The sequence below is a fragment of the Pseudorca crassidens genome, chromosome 7 (assembly GCF_039906515.1).
Source record: "Pseudorca crassidens isolate mPseCra1 chromosome 7, mPseCra1.hap1, whole genome shotgun sequence".
NCBI classification, from domain to species: domain Eukaryota; kingdom Metazoa; phylum Chordata; class Mammalia; order Artiodactyla; family Delphinidae; genus Pseudorca; species Pseudorca crassidens.
Window position 1 is genome coordinate 55,976,463 of NC_090302.1, and position 17,577 is coordinate 55,994,039.

General features: G+C 35.2%; 1 protein-coding gene across 4 annotated transcripts in view; it reads left to right on the plus strand.

The window, feature by feature from the left end:
• Positions 1-17,577, plus strand: part of RIC1 (RIC1 homolog, RAB6A GEF complex partner 1) — a 136,714-nt gene that overhangs the window by 79,966 nt on the left and 39,171 nt on the right. For 2 of the 4 annotated variants that reach the window (XM_067744315.1, XM_067744319.1), the window contains 5 exons: positions 1,785-1,892; positions 6,449-6,591; positions 6,914-7,050; positions 12,117-12,208; positions 16,976-17,064. In XM_067744315.1, the coding sequence (XP_067600416.1) occupies positions 1,785-1,892; positions 6,449-6,591; positions 6,914-7,050; positions 12,117-12,208; positions 16,976-17,064 (569 nt within the window). The remainder of the gene's footprint in view (positions 1-1,784; positions 1,893-6,448; positions 6,592-6,913; positions 7,051-12,116; positions 12,209-16,975; positions 17,065-17,577) is intronic. The other 2 variants (XM_067744317.1, XM_067744316.1) reach the window with 2 other exon arrangements.

Consider the following 17,577-nt stretch of genomic DNA (forward strand, 5'->3'; position numbering starts at 1 on the left):
GGGCTTCCCTGGTGGCGCAGTGGTTGAGAGTCCGCCTGCCGATGCAGGGGACGTGGGTTCGTGCCCCGGTCCGGGAAGATCCCACATGCCGCGGAGTGGCTAGGCCTGTGAGCCATGGCCGCTGAGCCTGCGCGTCCGGAGCCTGTGCTCCGCAACGCGAGAGGCCACAACAGTGAGAGGCCTGTGTACTGCAAAAAAAAAAAAAAACAAGAAGAAAACCAAGCAAATGAAAGCATGTGGAAAATTACCAAGTTATTTAAGGAAAGATTACTGAACACTACTTGACCCAGAAGTGAAAAATATTTATGTAATCATCATAATGAAAACAGTTTGGTATAATTATGTTAGGAGGATGGGAAAAAATGGGTAAATGAGAATAAAAAGCTAATGTCTAAAATTAATGATGTTAAAGCAGTGTAAACACATGGTTTAAAAAATACGCAGGTAAATAGAAGAAGATAACAGCTCAAAGAATTCAAGCTGGTTGCCTCCTCACTGAAAGAAGACTACTTCAGTAGTTATTTTTGTTTGTCATAAGCCTTCTAGCACTGTTTGACTATTTATGTGTATGTATTACTTTGAATAATAACTTTAAAACTAGATGTACATGGAGAACATCTCAGAAAATTCATCACAGTGTCTTGTGTGGTTAGCAATTCAGATATGACTCCTGTAAACTAATAACTCATGATGTCCTTTTAAGGGCTGTCATATCAAACATACTAATTGAACATGAACATGTTTGGTTAAAAATTAGCCAATTTAGCCATTCAGGCACGTAGAAGGAATCAAATATTCCAGGTCATGGCAGTAGCAGAGCAGGATAGTAATAAAGCACCACCAGGTTTCTGTATGGAAAGTAATCTAAAACTAATAAGCATCTAAATAATTTTCTGAGCATCCAGATAATTTTCACAAAGCTAGGAACCTTAACTTGTTAGATTCTTTGCACTTAGTTTTAATAGTATTGACAAATTGGTTTCTAGGATTGTAGGTGATGAGAAGGAAAGATGATGTAGGCAGGCTAATTGTTGCCTAAAGTAAGTGATAGCTGATAGTAAGAGAAGAGACAGATAGCTGTTAAATTCTAGCACAGGCATTGAGAAAGAATGGTCCAATGCCATATGGATATAAAGATTCCAAAACAGCTTTATAGTCCTTTTGAGGGCTTGTATGTGACAGCTCAATTATGTTGGCATTGACCTAGCCACTCTAGTGCAGCCATTTAGTGCCAAGGAGTTTTCGAATTTACCCATTTTGCCACTTAATGTAAAACATCTCCTAATTGCATCCCTGAATCTGACCTTAAGTCTGATACATACCTAAAGGATAGGAATCAAGAATGAGGTGTGGAGCAAGGGAAGATGAAGTGACGATTTGACACTTCGGACATGCACTGTATAATAGAATGGTATATAAGTTTCGTAGTTGCTCAACTCAGAAAGGGCTGTCAGTCATTTTAAATGCCTGTTGGTTCCCTTGAGAATTAACTTCTATCTTTACTGTTTTTTTCCCTAAGATTCTTTGCTCCTCTCTCTCTTCTCCCTCCATTCCCACTCCCCCCAATATAAGTTACACTGGTCAGACACATTTATTTCTAATTGATAAATAGATATGTCTGCTATAGTGGAATTTAAGTATGTTTTTCATTTGAGAATCTAAAGGATGAACACCTGATTTTTACGTTTGATTGTGTTACTTTATTTGATTGGCTATTAGTCACAGAGTGGAGGAGAATTCAGTATCTTTCTCTTTAATCCTGTGTATTTGCTTTTTTTTTTTAGAGGAAGTCCACAAGTGAAGGGGACACCCCATTTTAAGGAAGAACAGTGTGCTCCAGCATTAAATTTAGAGATGAGGAAAATATTGGATTTGCAGGCACCCATCATGAGGTACAGTACTTTGGTTAAATTTAGCATTTTGTGATGACAATATACAGTGTAGTTTGTTAATCGCATGAGCAGTAAGAAAGTTGATTTTATTTCTTTTCATTGAGGATCATTTTTTTTAGTCCTAAAAATTCTTGATTAGCCCTTATAAAAATGTAAAATTTTACAAATGGTACATTATTATACTTAAATTACTGTAATAAAGCCCACAATTTGGGTATACCAACTGTAATTTTATTTAGAAATTTATATTTTTTGATAAGATCTAGAATTGTTTGAATGGTATAACATAGTACATGTTACTTAAAAAGATACTCATATGCATTTGTAAAAACATTGAGGGCACTTTCTCTTTTCTTTTCTTTTTTTTTTGCGGTACGCGGGCCTCTCACTGTTGTGGCCTCCCCCATTGCGGAGCACAGGCTCCGGACGCGCAGGCTCAGCGGCCATGGCTCATGGGCCTAGCCGCTCCGCCCCATGTGGGATCTTCCCGGACCGGGCACGAACCCGTCCCTTGCACTGACAGGCTGACTCTCAACCACTGGGCCAACATGGAAGCCCGAGGGCACTTTTTCTTGAAAAAACTCCCCAAATACGTTGTTGGGTTAAGAAAAGTGAGGTATACTGTACATAAAAATGCTACTATTTTATTTTAAAGCGAGCTGGTGGTGGTAGTTTATGTGTTGTTCTGGAAGAATACGTAAGAAACTGGGCATGAGAACTGAGTGGCTAGGGGGGACAGTTTTGGAAAAAAGACTTTTTACTATGTAGTCTTATTAAGTGTTGACCTATACAATACGGATACAATACGTGAATATATTAAACTATATGAATGTAATACATATGTTTCTTAAATTCTTCTGATTCACAGTTCTAACTAAAGGCTTCCTTCATCATTTCTCTTGTTAGAATACAGTACAGATACTAGAACATGTTAAATAGAATTGTATACAAGTGGCTGGCTATTGCCTTAATCTATCTTTTTTTTACTTTAAGTCTCCTCAGAGAAAAAGAATGCCTTTTTGTTGTTGTTTTTATTTGTTTAAATGTGATCAGGGCTACAGGAGATTGAGTTCAGGTTACTCTTTATCTCAGATTTTATTTCAGCATAGAGATCCTTTTCAAGAGTGTAACTTGTGTAAGGAATTTTGAATGTCTGGGTTCCAAGCTGGATGGAACTGTACAAGCATGGCTTTCTATCTCCACCTGGTGGCAAAAACTGTGTGGTTCATGGATATAGGATAGAAAAAGAGCCTTAAAAAAAAGAATTCCTGCTGTCTTGTACAAGTTTAACTTGTCAGGTGCTAGTTTTTAATCTACTAATTTAGATGATTGGAAATCTCTCATTTTCTCTCAGAACTTCAGTAAAATGATCGCATTTCAGAGCAGTGTTATTATTAGCACCTGTAACATGTACCTCCTGGAAATTTGATTGGAGAATTCCTATATACTTTTGAATTGAGTGAGGGGGCATGAAACTTGGCCTTTAAACCAACTGTTTTCCCTCCTACTACCAAAAATTAGTCAAATAAAGTTAGGGACAATGATTATGCTGTTGCTTATAGGCATAAGATTGCAAGAGTCTGCCATCTTTTAATTTTTGATTGAAGAAAGAATTGGATTAATGTTAAGCATCTACACCTTGTTATTAATTGAGGGTAGAGAATATATAGAAAGTTTAAAAGTACTGGGACTTCCTGGTGGTGCAGTGGTTAAGAATTTGCCTCCCAATGCGGAGGATGCAGTTTGATCCCTGGTCAGGGAACTAGGTCCCACGTGCATGCTGCAACTAGGAGTTCTCATGCCACAACTAGGGAGCCCACCGGCTGCAACTAAGACCTGGCACAACCAAAAATTAATTAATTAATTAATTAAAAATTTTTTTAAAAGAACTGATATAATTTATAATTAAAACTCTTAGTCTATTTCTAACTAATACTAATAAATGCTACAGTTTATTATCTTCCTTCTTCCCAGGCACTTAGAAAGACCCATGTAGTATATATAGTATTTAATGTTAATTAGGTATTAAACATATTTACATATTTGAGAATCGGTAATTGTGAATTATTCATTTTATATTAAGAATATTTGATTAATCAGATTCCAAAATCCTATTATTCTCCTCCCCAAATCCTATTATTCTACTTCTAAGATCCTAAATTAAACAACGGCAATAACAAACACCTGTGGTATACCACATAGCTGTTAATAAAGCCCATAGAAGTCAGTGATTGTAGAGGGCATAACTATGCCATAACTAGAGGCATAGTTATGCCTCTCTAAGGGCATAACTTAGAGTATCTTTATGTGTATTTTGTGTGTACTTACACGTAGGGGTGATTTTCAATAAAAGTCAGTACAACATATGAAGACATAGGATATAAATTATTGGTACAGGGTCCTAACATCCCCCAGGTGGCAAGAATTAATCCTTTAGTTCTTAAGTCTTTGTGAGAATGGGAATCCGCGGGGAGAGACCCTTGGGTGACTTGAAACAAGGCCTATTTACTAAACTTCATGGAAATATTCAGTACTTTAACATCTGATATCAGCCTTTAATTGAAAGTTTGTTTACTTTCAATTAAACGGGGAGAATCTATCCTTTTTATAGATTGTTTATCATTTTTGTCACAGTTATTTGTTAATTCCAACGTCAGGATTGTTTATGAGTCTGTTTACATTGATGGATTTTTCTTGACTCTGGGTCACATTTTCCTGTTTATTCAGACATCTGGTCATTTTTAATCACAGTACTGTGGATGATGATGATGTAGAGATTCTGAATTCTGTTAACTTTGTCAGAGAAGTGTTGAGTTTTGCCTAGAAGGCAATTAAATTACTGGAGGGTAACCTTGATCTTGTTCCTAATTGTCATATGCAGTGATTCTTCCAGGGAGATACAAGCTGGGGAGAGGGAGAATGTGGTTTGAAAAAACCGAGGCTGACTCCTGCTGAATGAAAACCACTGGTAAACCAGTGACTCCTCCACTAAATTGCCTCTCTTATATCAGGTCTAAAACAAAGTTTTTATATTCTAGCCACCACATGCTACACATAAATTTTACCACTAAAATATAAATTTGAAATAAAAGAATATAATTTTAAAAGGTGAACTTTCATTAAACTGGGAATTGTAGTTGACTGCAAATGCTCTGAAGTTCAAGAGATGGAGCTCAGTGAGGGGACATGTTATTCTTATCTTTTTTAATATTTTTATAGTTGGGAAGAAAGTACAGTAAATTCTTCATCATCTGAAATATATGGTGGAATAAGTCATTGAACTTAACTTTCCAAAGAATTAAAAGTTAAAGAAAACATTAAAAACGTTCTTTTCACCACTATGGATTAAAATATTTCTGAAATAGACTCTTAACTTCTAAAGTATGAAAGGAAATTTAACAGTACATAATAGAGTATATAAATAGACATTACATTTTTCATTCTTTCTTACACTTAAATTTTCTTTTTTTTACAGCATTTGATACTCTTTTGAGTACTCTTTCTTAAGTCCATCTTATTCCCTTGGCTTTCTTGATACCAGTTTCCACTGGTTCTCTTTCTTTCTCTCTGCCATTATCTTTGTAGCCTCACTTTCGGATTCCCCTTCCCTCTTGACCTTCCTCCCACAAACATTTGGTGCCATATGTAACTAACATTGCCCTAGGGACTTGGCATTATAGGAGTAAACAAGTCAGGCATTTATTGCCCTGCAGTTGTAATTGTTAAATCTCTTTGCAAGTATCAATAAGTGCTGAGATCATACTACATAATTACTTTTCACTACTTAGTCAGCTGAGAGGTCTTCTGCAGGGATAAACTGTATTTTATTCACCTCTGAATCTCCAGCCCAGCATAGTGCCTGTCACAGAGCTCAGGCTTAATTAAATGTTTGTTGAATGGATGCACAATGTGAGATTCTTTGATACCCTAGAAATACTGTGGTCTAGAACTATGCTCTCCACTACAGTAGCCATTAGTCAAATGAAGTGATTTAAATGTAAATTACAGATAAAATAAACAGAATTAAAAATTTAGGTCTTCTGTCACACTAGCCATGTTACAAGTGTATAATCACCACATGTGGCTAATGGCTACTGTGTTGGATAGTACAGATACAGAACATTTCCATTACTGGTGAAAATTCTGTTGGATAGGGTTAGAGGATTGTTACCTCTACACTCCATGTCTCCGGATTGTCATTCTGTCATTAGTTCTTTTCATGGTTTCTCTGTCTCTTTCCTTTCTTGTCAGCTGTCACTTATCCTTCCATCTTCTAATTTGCTGTTTCAGTACGTCTAGTTTTTAAACATAATTCATCAGGTTTGTGACTACAGCAACGCGTGGTCTTTCATTTTTTTCAGAATTTCTGATTCTAGATTGAATTATACATTGATAAAGCTGATATATAGCTAAATTGTAGATAAATGGCAGTTTTGTTAAGTGGTTTTATGATCTTTGCATGAATATTCTCCAGAGCAGTTATACTCATATTCATTGCTTACCCAATATGCTTTTCTTAAAAGGAAATTGATTCTAAATTGCTTACTTCTCTACAGTTTGCAGTCTGTGCTGGAAGATCTCCTGGTTGCTACTTCTGATGGACTTCTTCATCTTATTCACTGGGAAGGAATGACAAATGGGAGGAAAGCTATTAATCTTTGTACAGTACCCTTTTCAGTAGATCTCCAGTCATCTAGAGGTAGTTACACTTTTTTCATGAGACAGAACCAGATGTTTAATATTTTATATAAACTAGTTAGATATTTCTTATGGATGAACATTGGTTTATCTACTTTGGAATTAATTATGCAAGGGAGGAGGGTGTGTGTGTGTGTGTGTGTGTGTGTGAGAGAGAGAGAGAGAGAGAGAGAGAGAGTAGGAAAGAGTAGTTCAGTTGTTTAGTGTTGTTAGGTCATTATGTTTGCCCTTTTAACTGTCCTTATATGGTTTGCAAGCAAAAATACAAGAGAATTAATTTACTATATTTATATTCATATTTCATGTACTTTTTTTTTCATCAGCAGGTTCATTCCTGGGCTTTGAAGATGTGCACATTAGAGACATGGAATACTGTGCCACACTTGATGGGTTTGCTGTTGTGTTTAATGATGGTAAAGTTGGATTTATCACACCAGTGTCAAGTAGATTTACTGCAGAGGTATGACTTATTTACTTGGAATGTTTATTTTTTAATTTTGCATTTATTAATTTTAGTCTTTATTAAACCCCTCCCCTATTTTCCTTATTTAAGATTTTTTTAATCAAAACTATACATATAAATAGTGTAAGTAGACAGTTCTATTGACATGTTAATGAAAAATGATAGTTCCTTTCCTCCTGCTTGTTCTCTTCATTCCGTTTTCATTCTCAGAGGCAACTACTTTTTATTCCTTCACTGGTGATTTTGCTATTTATCTCCACTACTCTGAGTATTTCCTGTAATTTTTAGTTTTTAGGCTGTGTTCATTGACTTCCCATTGTGGAAAATGACCATGTACTTCCCACTTCCCTGTTCCCCCACCCTGTCTGTAAGTTCTTCCCATCTTCCCAATATAGTTATTGTGATTTTGATTATGTTAGTATCCGTTTCATCTTGAATAAATTTCTCTTGGAGCCTTCTGGACGATTGCTTACTATACATACCTATTTAACACAGTTGCATTTTTAGGCTGTCCATCATTATCATCCTGTGGATTTCCTATATTCCTTTATTTTTAGATCCTTTCAGAGTTAATGGTTAATTAATATTTGATTCATTAATATATGAATTTGGTTGCTGTGACAGAGACCCAAAATAAGAATTTGGATTCACTGAAGGCTGTGTGGGCTTTGGTGGGTTTGGTTGACTGTGGTCTTCATCATAGGGTGAGCTAACTGGGTTATTTCTTTTCCTCCCCACTCCATATCCAGTGTCTGTTGGAGAAGAGTCCTGCAGTCTTTCTCAGAGAATATGTACCTGGCTGGCCCAGTATTTTGGGATTTGAGTTATGGAAGAGTTAGACTAGAGGGTCCAAATTCAGGATGTAAACTCCCATGTATCCCTATTTTTGGTGTGGTCTAGAGACCACTGAGATTTTTTTGTTTTTCTCTAAAGAAAAACTCCAGTTTTCTATTGGAGTGGAGGTGGGATATTTCTTAGCTGCTCAGACTGGGAGGTAGGCAGTGCCAGCTACTGATTAAACAGGCTTTAAACCAATCCTACTGCTTTTAGTTCAGCTTTTGAGAGACATTTAAATTCCAAGGCCTTTTGTGTACCTTACAATGTAAGTGTGGCTGTTTTTCAACATCATTACTGCTGGTTAAGGATTCTACTCATCCACTTGCTTCCCAGCGTCCAGAATTTTCTGAGACCACCTCCTCTCCCATTCTTTGTCCTTGCCAACATATGCATTTTGAAAAAAATCTTTTCTGTTATAAAAGTTGGGGTTTTAAGAGTCAGAGAAGCTAAATATTCATGTTCAGTGTGTTTAATGGAAAGGATTTTAAGTTTTCAAGGGCATATTTTTCTATATGGTATCAGCTTTCTGTCTGATTTATTTCACTCAGCATAATGCCCTCAAGGTCCATCCATGCTGTTGCAAAAGGCAAGATTTCATTCTTCTTTATGGCTAAATAATATAGTTGACCCTTGAACAACATAGGTTTGAACTGTGCAGGTCCACCTACACCTGGGTTTTTTTCAGTAAATACATGCCACAGTACTCTACGATCTGCGATTGATTGAATCCACAGATGCGGAACCAAGGATATGGAGGGACAACTGTAAAGTTGTATATGCCGGGGGTAGATGCCCCTAACCCCCATGTTGTAAGGGTCACCTGTATATTCCTGTGTGTGTGTACCAAATTTTCTTTATCCATTCATCCATCAGTGGGCCCTTAGATGTTTCCATATTTGGCTATTGTAAATAATGCTGCATTGATCATGGGAGTACAGTTATCTTTTTAAGTTAGTGTTTTCTTCTTCTTCTTCTATTTTTTTTTTTTTTTTTTTTGGATAAATACCCAGAAGTGGAATTGCTGGATTATACGGTTGTTCTAACTTTACTTTTTTTTTTTTTTTTTTTTTGAGGAAGTTCCATACTGTTTTCTCTAGTGGCATACCAATTTACATTCCCATCAACAGTGCACAAGGGTTCCCTTTTCTCCACATCCTCCCAACACTTATTATTTCTTGTCTTTTTGATAATAGCCATTCTGACAGGTACGAGGTGATACCTCATTGTGGTTTTGATTTGCATTTCCCTGGTGTTAGTGATGCTGAGCATCTTGTCAGGTAGTTTTTGGCTCTCTCTGTGTGTTCTTTGGAGAAATGTCTATGCAGATCATCTGCCCATTTTTTAATCAGAATTTTTTTGCTATTAAATGTGTGAGTTTTTAATATATTTTGGATACAATCTTTTCTCACATATATGATTTGCAAATATTTTCTTCCATTCAGTAGATTGCCTCTTCATTTTGTTGACATATGTTTGGGATTTAAATGTTTTTACTGAAAACAAAAATATTAGAGCTGGAAAGTGAGTGACTGATTTCTGAATATCAGCTTGTATTAGTATTTGGTTAAAGAAAGTTTTCTAGTAAATTAAGGATTTAAAATAATGAAAAGTAGACGAAACATTATTAAATAAGTTATAAGTAGAAAATATAAATTACAAGAAAACAATACATATCTATTACTGGTAATTGGGAAATACACTAATGCCGTATTTATATCAGACATTATTTAAGTGCTTTATAAAAATCCTGTTTGGCACTGCCTTCTTTTTTTTTTTTTTTGGCTCTGCCGAGCGGTGATGCGGGATCTTAGTTCCCTGACCAGGGATCAAATCCACGCCCCCTGCAGTGGAAGCGTGGAGTCTTAACCACTAGACTGCCAAGGAAGTCCCCTGTTTGGCACTGTTCAATACAGTTAGCAAATGTATTAAAATATGTCAGATTATGCCACTCCTCTGCTCAGAACCCTTCAGTAGGACAAGATATTTAGGACAAAACCTGCTGAGGACAGCTAAAAGAGCTGGAGAAAAAATATTTTTTGAATGTGCTTAACGGCTTTGGAGAGCTAAAAAGACTGTAAAGAGCTAACAAGACTGGTTAGGGGAGGCCAGAGGCCCAGTGAGCTAAAAGCCCAGTGTTTGACATGACAATGAGCATGAACAAACAAGGCTGTATGCAACAACATGGATGAATCTCACAAACATGTTTAGTGGAAGCGGCTAGACACAAAAGAGTACATGCTCTGATTCTATTTTATATAAAATTGAAGGAAAACAAAAAACATAGGCAGCTCTGAATCAGTTCTGTGTGGACGCATGTTTAAGTGTTAATGGTTTAAAGGAAAAGAAGGAAGTGATTACTATGTAGGTCTGGATATTGTTTCTTTTGTGGTAGAGGTGAGGATAATATTGATCAGGAGTGACACTGTTGGGGGACTTGTGGGTACTGGTAATTCCTAGCCTGAGTGGTAATTTCACAAGTGTTTACTTTGTGATATTATTGTGATGTACATTTTTGCTTTTGTATTTTTCTCTAATGTATTATAATTCATAATAGAAAGGGTTAAAAAAAACTAAAGACACTCCAAATGACTCCCCATATATGAATTGGAGAAAAAGCCAAAGTTCTTATGGTGACTTTCAAAGCCCTATAAATCTGGCCCCCTATTTCATCTGTTACCTCATTTATTCCTTCTCCTTCCCCCATTCCACTCCACTCCACTCCATCTGCACAGGCCTCTTTGATGTTCTTTGAACATGCCAGAAATGCTACTGTGACAGGGCCTTTCTACTGCTGTATCTCCGAAAGTACTTTCCTCAAGAGGCACCTTCATAGGGCAGACCTTTTAATATTACATCTTCACCCATATACTCTCTTCTCCTTAATTGTTTTATTATTTTTTTCTGTAACATTTACTAACCTCCCACGTGATACTGTACAGTTTTTTAAACTTGTCAGTCTCTTAACAAACGTAAAGCAGGGATATAGCTAGGGATTTTGTTATGTTTGAATATCTGCAGTATCCTTGGCACCTAGAGCAGTACCTGGTGAATAGTAGGCACCTGGAAAATTTTTGTTATAGGGATGAATAGACGAATTTCAGTCTAGGCAGCAGTCCAAAGAAATAATGCTCAATGCTGTCTTTGCCATTTTTGTTAACTAAAATAATGTCTAGTTTTATTATTAAAATTGAAGAATAAAATTCCTACAAAAAAGCAAATATTCCATATTTAGATAGTAGATTCTATAGTTAGGAATTAAATAAAATCTATAGTATTATATTTCAAACAGTTTAATTATATTGGATCATCTAATTTTACTATCGTGATAATCCAGAAATAAAGTGCTGTATTGTAGTGTGCTGATTTTTTGTGCTTACTAAACAGTCATGATGACCTTTGCCTTAGAAATTTATGATCTAGGATGCCCTTGATTTGACAAATAAAAACAGACAAGAGAGCTGAATCTATTCTGTGTCTGTATTCAGAATTAAGTAGCATATAAAGCTTAATAATAATGTCATTCATTTATTGAAGCTTAACTTGTTGAATTCCAGGCATTGTATTAAGTGGGTTACTTGTATGTAAGTTCTCATTTAATTTTCAAAACACTCTAAGAGGTAATTTACAGATAAGAAAACTGAAGCTTGGAAAGGCCAAATAATCATTTTAGCAAGTCGGGTAGATCTGAGATGTTATGTCAGGCTGCCAGATACCATGCTACTAACCACTGTACTATAAAGCAAAGGAGTAATAGAGAATAGTCAGCAATTGACAAATCATTAATCACTTCCAAAGGATAGATGAAATAAAATCGACCATTTTCGATTGATCAGAAAAGTTCAACACTATATGCTAGGTGACAAGAATAATAATAGTGAGCAAATTAGATGCAGTTTCTACCATTAAGAGGTTTACATTTTAATAGGAAAGTTGTCTTCATTTAATTTGAATTTACAGGTCAGATATCCATTTTTTAGTGTTTTATGAATAGATTAGCACTGGACTGAGCTCATTTGGGAATATGTATTGAACCAGTTAATGAAATTGAGGTTTTTAAGGGAGAAAATCCAGATGGTAGTTCTGATGGGATGTTTTCCTATCCAGATCAAACCATATAAAGAACCATATAAAGCCTTATAAAACTGTGTTCATTGAAGGAGAATTTTATTGATAAAAGTATATTTGGGGAACATGCTTTAAATCTTAACTATTTTTCTTAATTTTAGCAGCTTCATGGAGTTTGGCCACAAGATGTTGTTGATGGAACTTGTGTAGCAGTAAATAACAAGTATCGACTGATGGCGTTTGGTTGTGCGAGGTAATTGATACAGATGTCTGTATTTTAAGACTTACTGCCAAAAATAATGGGTTTTTTTTAAACCGTAAGATATTCTTAACACACTTATGAACTTTATTGTGCCTTTCATAATTTATGAATCAGCCTTAATATAAAATTTAAAAGCATTTTAATAGATTGAAGCAAACAAATCTAAAGGGCAGATTTTGGAGATTGGGTGTTTAAGTTTGTAAAAGTGAGCTTTTTTTCAGTGGTAGGAAATTGAGTCACAAGTTGAGAAGATTAAATCAGTTAAAATTTCGGTTCTTTATTGTTTAAAAGAAGATCAGGAAGAATGTTTTCCTTTTTTGGAAACAGTCCTTTCTTTTTAAGACATCAGTGTTGACTTGCCTTTGAATTAGTGGGTGTGCCTTAGTTAACAAGCAAATTAAAAGCTTATACATAAAATCAATTTCTTGCTTTAATTCAAATAATTCAGGTTTTAGAAGTAAAATTGAATACAAATTATTCATTCAACAAATATATTTGTGTCTACCATGTGCCAGGCACAATTCTAAGCACTTGGGATACATTAGAAAACAACAAATATACCTGACTTTTTTGAGCTTTATGTTTTAGCTCAAATAAAAAGATCATATCAGATGCTGAGAGTAATGCCTTAAAATGTGTATAGTGCTTTTTAGTCTTCAAAACTCTTTGTTAAATATAAAATTCCATTTTGACCTCAAAATGTGACTTAGTGGTTCTGTAGAACACAACATCTAATATTGTTTCCAGCTACATCAAGGTAAGTATCAAAGTATTTCTATCAGTATAAGTAATACACTGATAGTGTTATAAATCACTGCCTTCATTATACTGTCAATAATCTGTTTGTGAAGTAGGAAATTCTTATCCTCAACACATTGCTTCTCACTGAGGAGATAAATGTAGAAAGTAAATTTAACTTAGTGTAAGGAGAAAAGGAAAGCGTATTTTTCTTCATCATTATGGATTTGATTTGGTCACATTTTGTTTAGAATTTTTAAATCTATGTTCATGAGTACAGTTTGCTATAGTTTTTTTTTTTTTTCTCTCTCCTGGTTAACCAAGGTTATGCTTGTCTCATAAGACAAGTTGAGGAAGGATTTCTCTCTTTCCCTTCTTTGTTCATCTTTGAATGTGTGGCTGAATTTGTCAGTGAAGCCACCTGAGCCTAGAATTTTCTTGATTACTAATTCAATTCAGTTTTAAAATAGACTGAAGAACATTTAGATTTTTTGTCTCTTAGTCATTTTGGCAGGTTGTGTTTTTCTAGGAATTGGTTTCTTTCATATACACTGTCAAACTTATTGGCATAGAGTTTATAATATCCTTTTTAACTTTCATATTGTAAAATAAAAACAAACAGGAAGATGCATAATCCAGATATTCACAGTTTTACAAATAATTATAATACAAACATCCATCTTTTCACAACTCAGTCAAGAAATAGAACGTTGCCAGCCAATATAAGTTTTACTCCTGCCACTTCCTAATCATGACTCCCATCCCCCCCTTAACACTTAAAGGTAACCAATTTTGTCTTTCATGATAATCATTTCCATTTTTTTTTTTACAGTTTTACCACTCAAGTATGCATTCCTAAAAAGCATAATTTTGAACTTTATATGAATAGAATCATATTCTATGTTTTGTGTCTTGATTCTTTCAGTCAACGTTGTGAATTCATCCAGCTTATTTGCCAGTAACTGAAATCATTTATTTGGGATTGATTTATAAGTAGTGTTTTGGTGTATGAATATATCATACTTTGTCTGATTTCCTGTTAAAGGACATTTACATTATTTCTTGGTTTCCAAAAAAGGAGACATTCTCTTACATAAATGCATCATCTTTAGTCAAACACTTGGGAAAATTAATGATAAATCCCCAATAAGATCTAATATTGAATTCATATTCATACTAACCCAGTTGTCACCAAATTTCCTTCATCTCTTTTGTTTTAATCAGAATCATTCAAAATTCATGAATTATATTTGGTTATTATTTCTCTTTAGTTACCTTTTGCCTATAAAAATCCTTGTATCATTTTTCTTATTTTTATGACATTAACTTTTTTTTGAGTCTAGGTCAGTTGTTTACAGAATATCCTACATTCTAAATGTGTCTCATCGTTTTCTCATATTGGCATTTAATTAGTTTCTGTAACACCTGTTTGAATCTTGAAGGTGGTTCTTATTGAGCCAGTATAGTCAAATGAGTAGGAAGCTCACATCAGCATTTAGAGGAAACTGACAGAGACGGGAACAGTGGTAGGTGTGCAGTTCTACATCACCTACATTTAGGACTAGCACCCAGGGGTCTAGCAAGGCCAGATTTTAGAAGCCAGGATTCTAGCCCTTCTTCCAGGATAATGAAGGTGGAATCTTGGCCTTCAGCCTTTTAGTTACCTCAGTTTTCATGAGTTGGGAGAGGATCAGCCCTTCTTATGGCATGATCATGGGTTGGGGTGAAAGTTTTGTGATTATAGCTATGTGACATAACTGACCTAGTGGCTTCTAGCCCTGATCTGCCAGCACTTACCAGGATTAATTGACTTGAACACCTCATTAGAATTCTATAAGAAACCAGCTTTCTTTTAGGATGACAGTTTACAGCCTAATTCTTCCCCTTATATTTAAAGGTTTGATTAGATTCTGGTTAAACATTTTTGTCATAGGTGTTTTGTACTTCCTATGGCATCATGCAGCAATAACATTGAGTGGTCTCAGTATTGATGATGCTAAATTTGATTACTTACGGTGGTAATAGCCATATATATCTCTATTATAGAGAGATGTTTTTTGCTTTGAGATTAGTAAGTAGTGTCTTTTTAATGAAATATATTTTTCTTTTATGGTGGGCTTATGAGAAATGGAAAGAAAAATAATTTAATATAGGCACTATAAATACTTAAAACGTTAATTGTCAGTCTTTTGTAACTATTGACATAGCACCTACTTCTTATATTAGAAATATCTGGACTCCTCACTGACTTGTTAGAGTTCAGCAACCCAGAGTTAGCACTTGACAGTTGTTAGATGCAAAGCAAAAATAAGTAAATACCTGCTAGCCACTTAGTGCTGTCTTTTAGCAAGGTATCTAATTGGGCAGGTAGTCTGGATAGATTCTGTTCCAGGCATTTGGCTTCTAAGTTAGAGTAACAGATCAGATTTTTCTCTCCCACCTAAAATAGCCAAGAAAATGGACAAAACTATGAAACAAGTGTTTTGAATTCAAGACATAGGACATCAGGCAACAAAGGATAGTGATCCCTGAAAGATGAGAAACTAAATAAGAAAACTCTTCAACTGCCCCAGCTTCAATTACTTTGAGAGAATCTCCAGCACAAGGATAGAGAGACAGGGCCTGGCAGATTCCCTGGGTTGAGTGTGTGGAAAGGAAATGAGAGTCTGGGAGACCAAAGCAGCTGGGGCTCACAGGCCAGACATCAGAGGAGAGAGTGGCACAAAGAGAGAACTCCAGAGAGCTGTAGAGGGTTTCTTTTGAGTATTGAACTGAAACATGGAAGACAAAAGACCCAAATCAAACATTACAGAAGAAAAGATTAATAAGCTTGAAGAACACAGCAAGAGAAACGATGCAAAATGAAACACAGAGAGAAAAAAAGAATTTAGAAACAGAGCATCAGTGAGCTGTGGGATAACTTCAAGTGGCCTGTTATTGCAGGTATTTTATTTAGTCCCCATCCTGATCCTTGAGAAGAGTGGGGCTGGAAACTGGAAACTGGAAACTGATCAAAGCTGCTGTGAGGAGATCATCTAACTTCTCCTACCTTGAAGGAGTACAGATAAGGGTCAGAACATTCTGGCAGTCATAAGCTAGTATCATCCTGATGTGTGCAAAAGCAGCCTTGGATTTAAATTATTTTTAAAACAACATTTATGTTAAATTTTCGATCTGAGAATGACTCTGTAAGCAGAAATGATATTTTTTGTGATTATTATAATTCAATTTTGAAATATAGCTTAGATGTAATATACAGATTCTTTGTTTTGGTTTCTGGCCCTTTGTAAGTTTGACCCTTGTAAAGATTTTTTAATGGAATAATGATACTTACCATATACATAAGAGTATGTATCATGTGTATACATACAAAAGATAATATAAGGTAAAAAATAACAAAATGAAGATTTCTGAAAGTTTCCAGTACTGCACTGATGTAGCCCCCGTTTGTCTCTCTTCTTTAATATTCCCCTTTCTCCACCAGGGCAGTTACTAATCTGGAATCTGTGTACATTAGGTCCTTGTTGTATTTTTACCACAAATGTATTTAACTATGTTTTGAATGTTTTTCACAGTATAGAAACAGAATTATACTATTTATGTAGATATATAGATGGATGGGTGGGTAGATAGATATGCTGTCCATTTTAATGCACATGACAAAAATTCATTTTCAGTGCTATATGGTATACTACTATATAAATATACCACAGTTTCTCTTTCCTTTGTCTTATTGCTGGACATGTAGATTATTTCCATTTCTTTGCACTTATTCCCAGTACTATAATGAACATTATACATGTCTCAAAGACAAGGATATTTCTGGGTTATATCTGTAGGTGAAATTGCTAGATTACAGAATATGCATTTGTTTAAATTTAAGAGATGACTGCAAATTATTTACAAAATGGTTTTGTTCTAGTTTACACTCCTATCAGCAGAACATAATATTTCCTGTAGTCATGTTTTTTTATATTTGTATTTGTCTCTTTACACTAAAAGTCTTTTTGATTTTTACAGTGGTTCTGTACAGGTTTATACAATAGATAACACCACTGGAGCCATGCTACTATCTCATAAACTAGAGTTAACAGCAAAACAATATCCTGGTGAGTCCTCTTCTTTTTTTTTTTTCTTCTTAATTAAAGGTAATAGAGTCTCTGTCTCTATTCCTGCCCTGCAAATAGGTTCATCTGTACCATTTTTCTGGATTCCACATATATGCATTAATATACGATATTTGTTTTTCTCTCTCTGGTTTACTTCACTCTGTATGACAGACTCTAGGTCCATCCACATCTCTGCAAATGATCCAATTTCGTTTTAAATTAAATGATGGAGGTTTTAAATTAAATGATGGAGGCCAAAGGCCAAATATTGTTAAAATATGTAACAATGTTCTCTCTGACCCAAGGATTTCTGTGTCACTAGAGGCTCCTGGGATATCTCTTCATTTAGTTTTCTCTGTCCTCACTTAGTTTTAGCCCCTATATTCCTTGTCTGGGTTTTGCTTTAGACTCTTGCCTGATTTCATCGCCTCTGTTATTTTATGCCTTCCAATTCCATTTGTTCATTCAATGAGTAATTATTGAGTACATACTGTAGGCCAGACACTGTTCTAA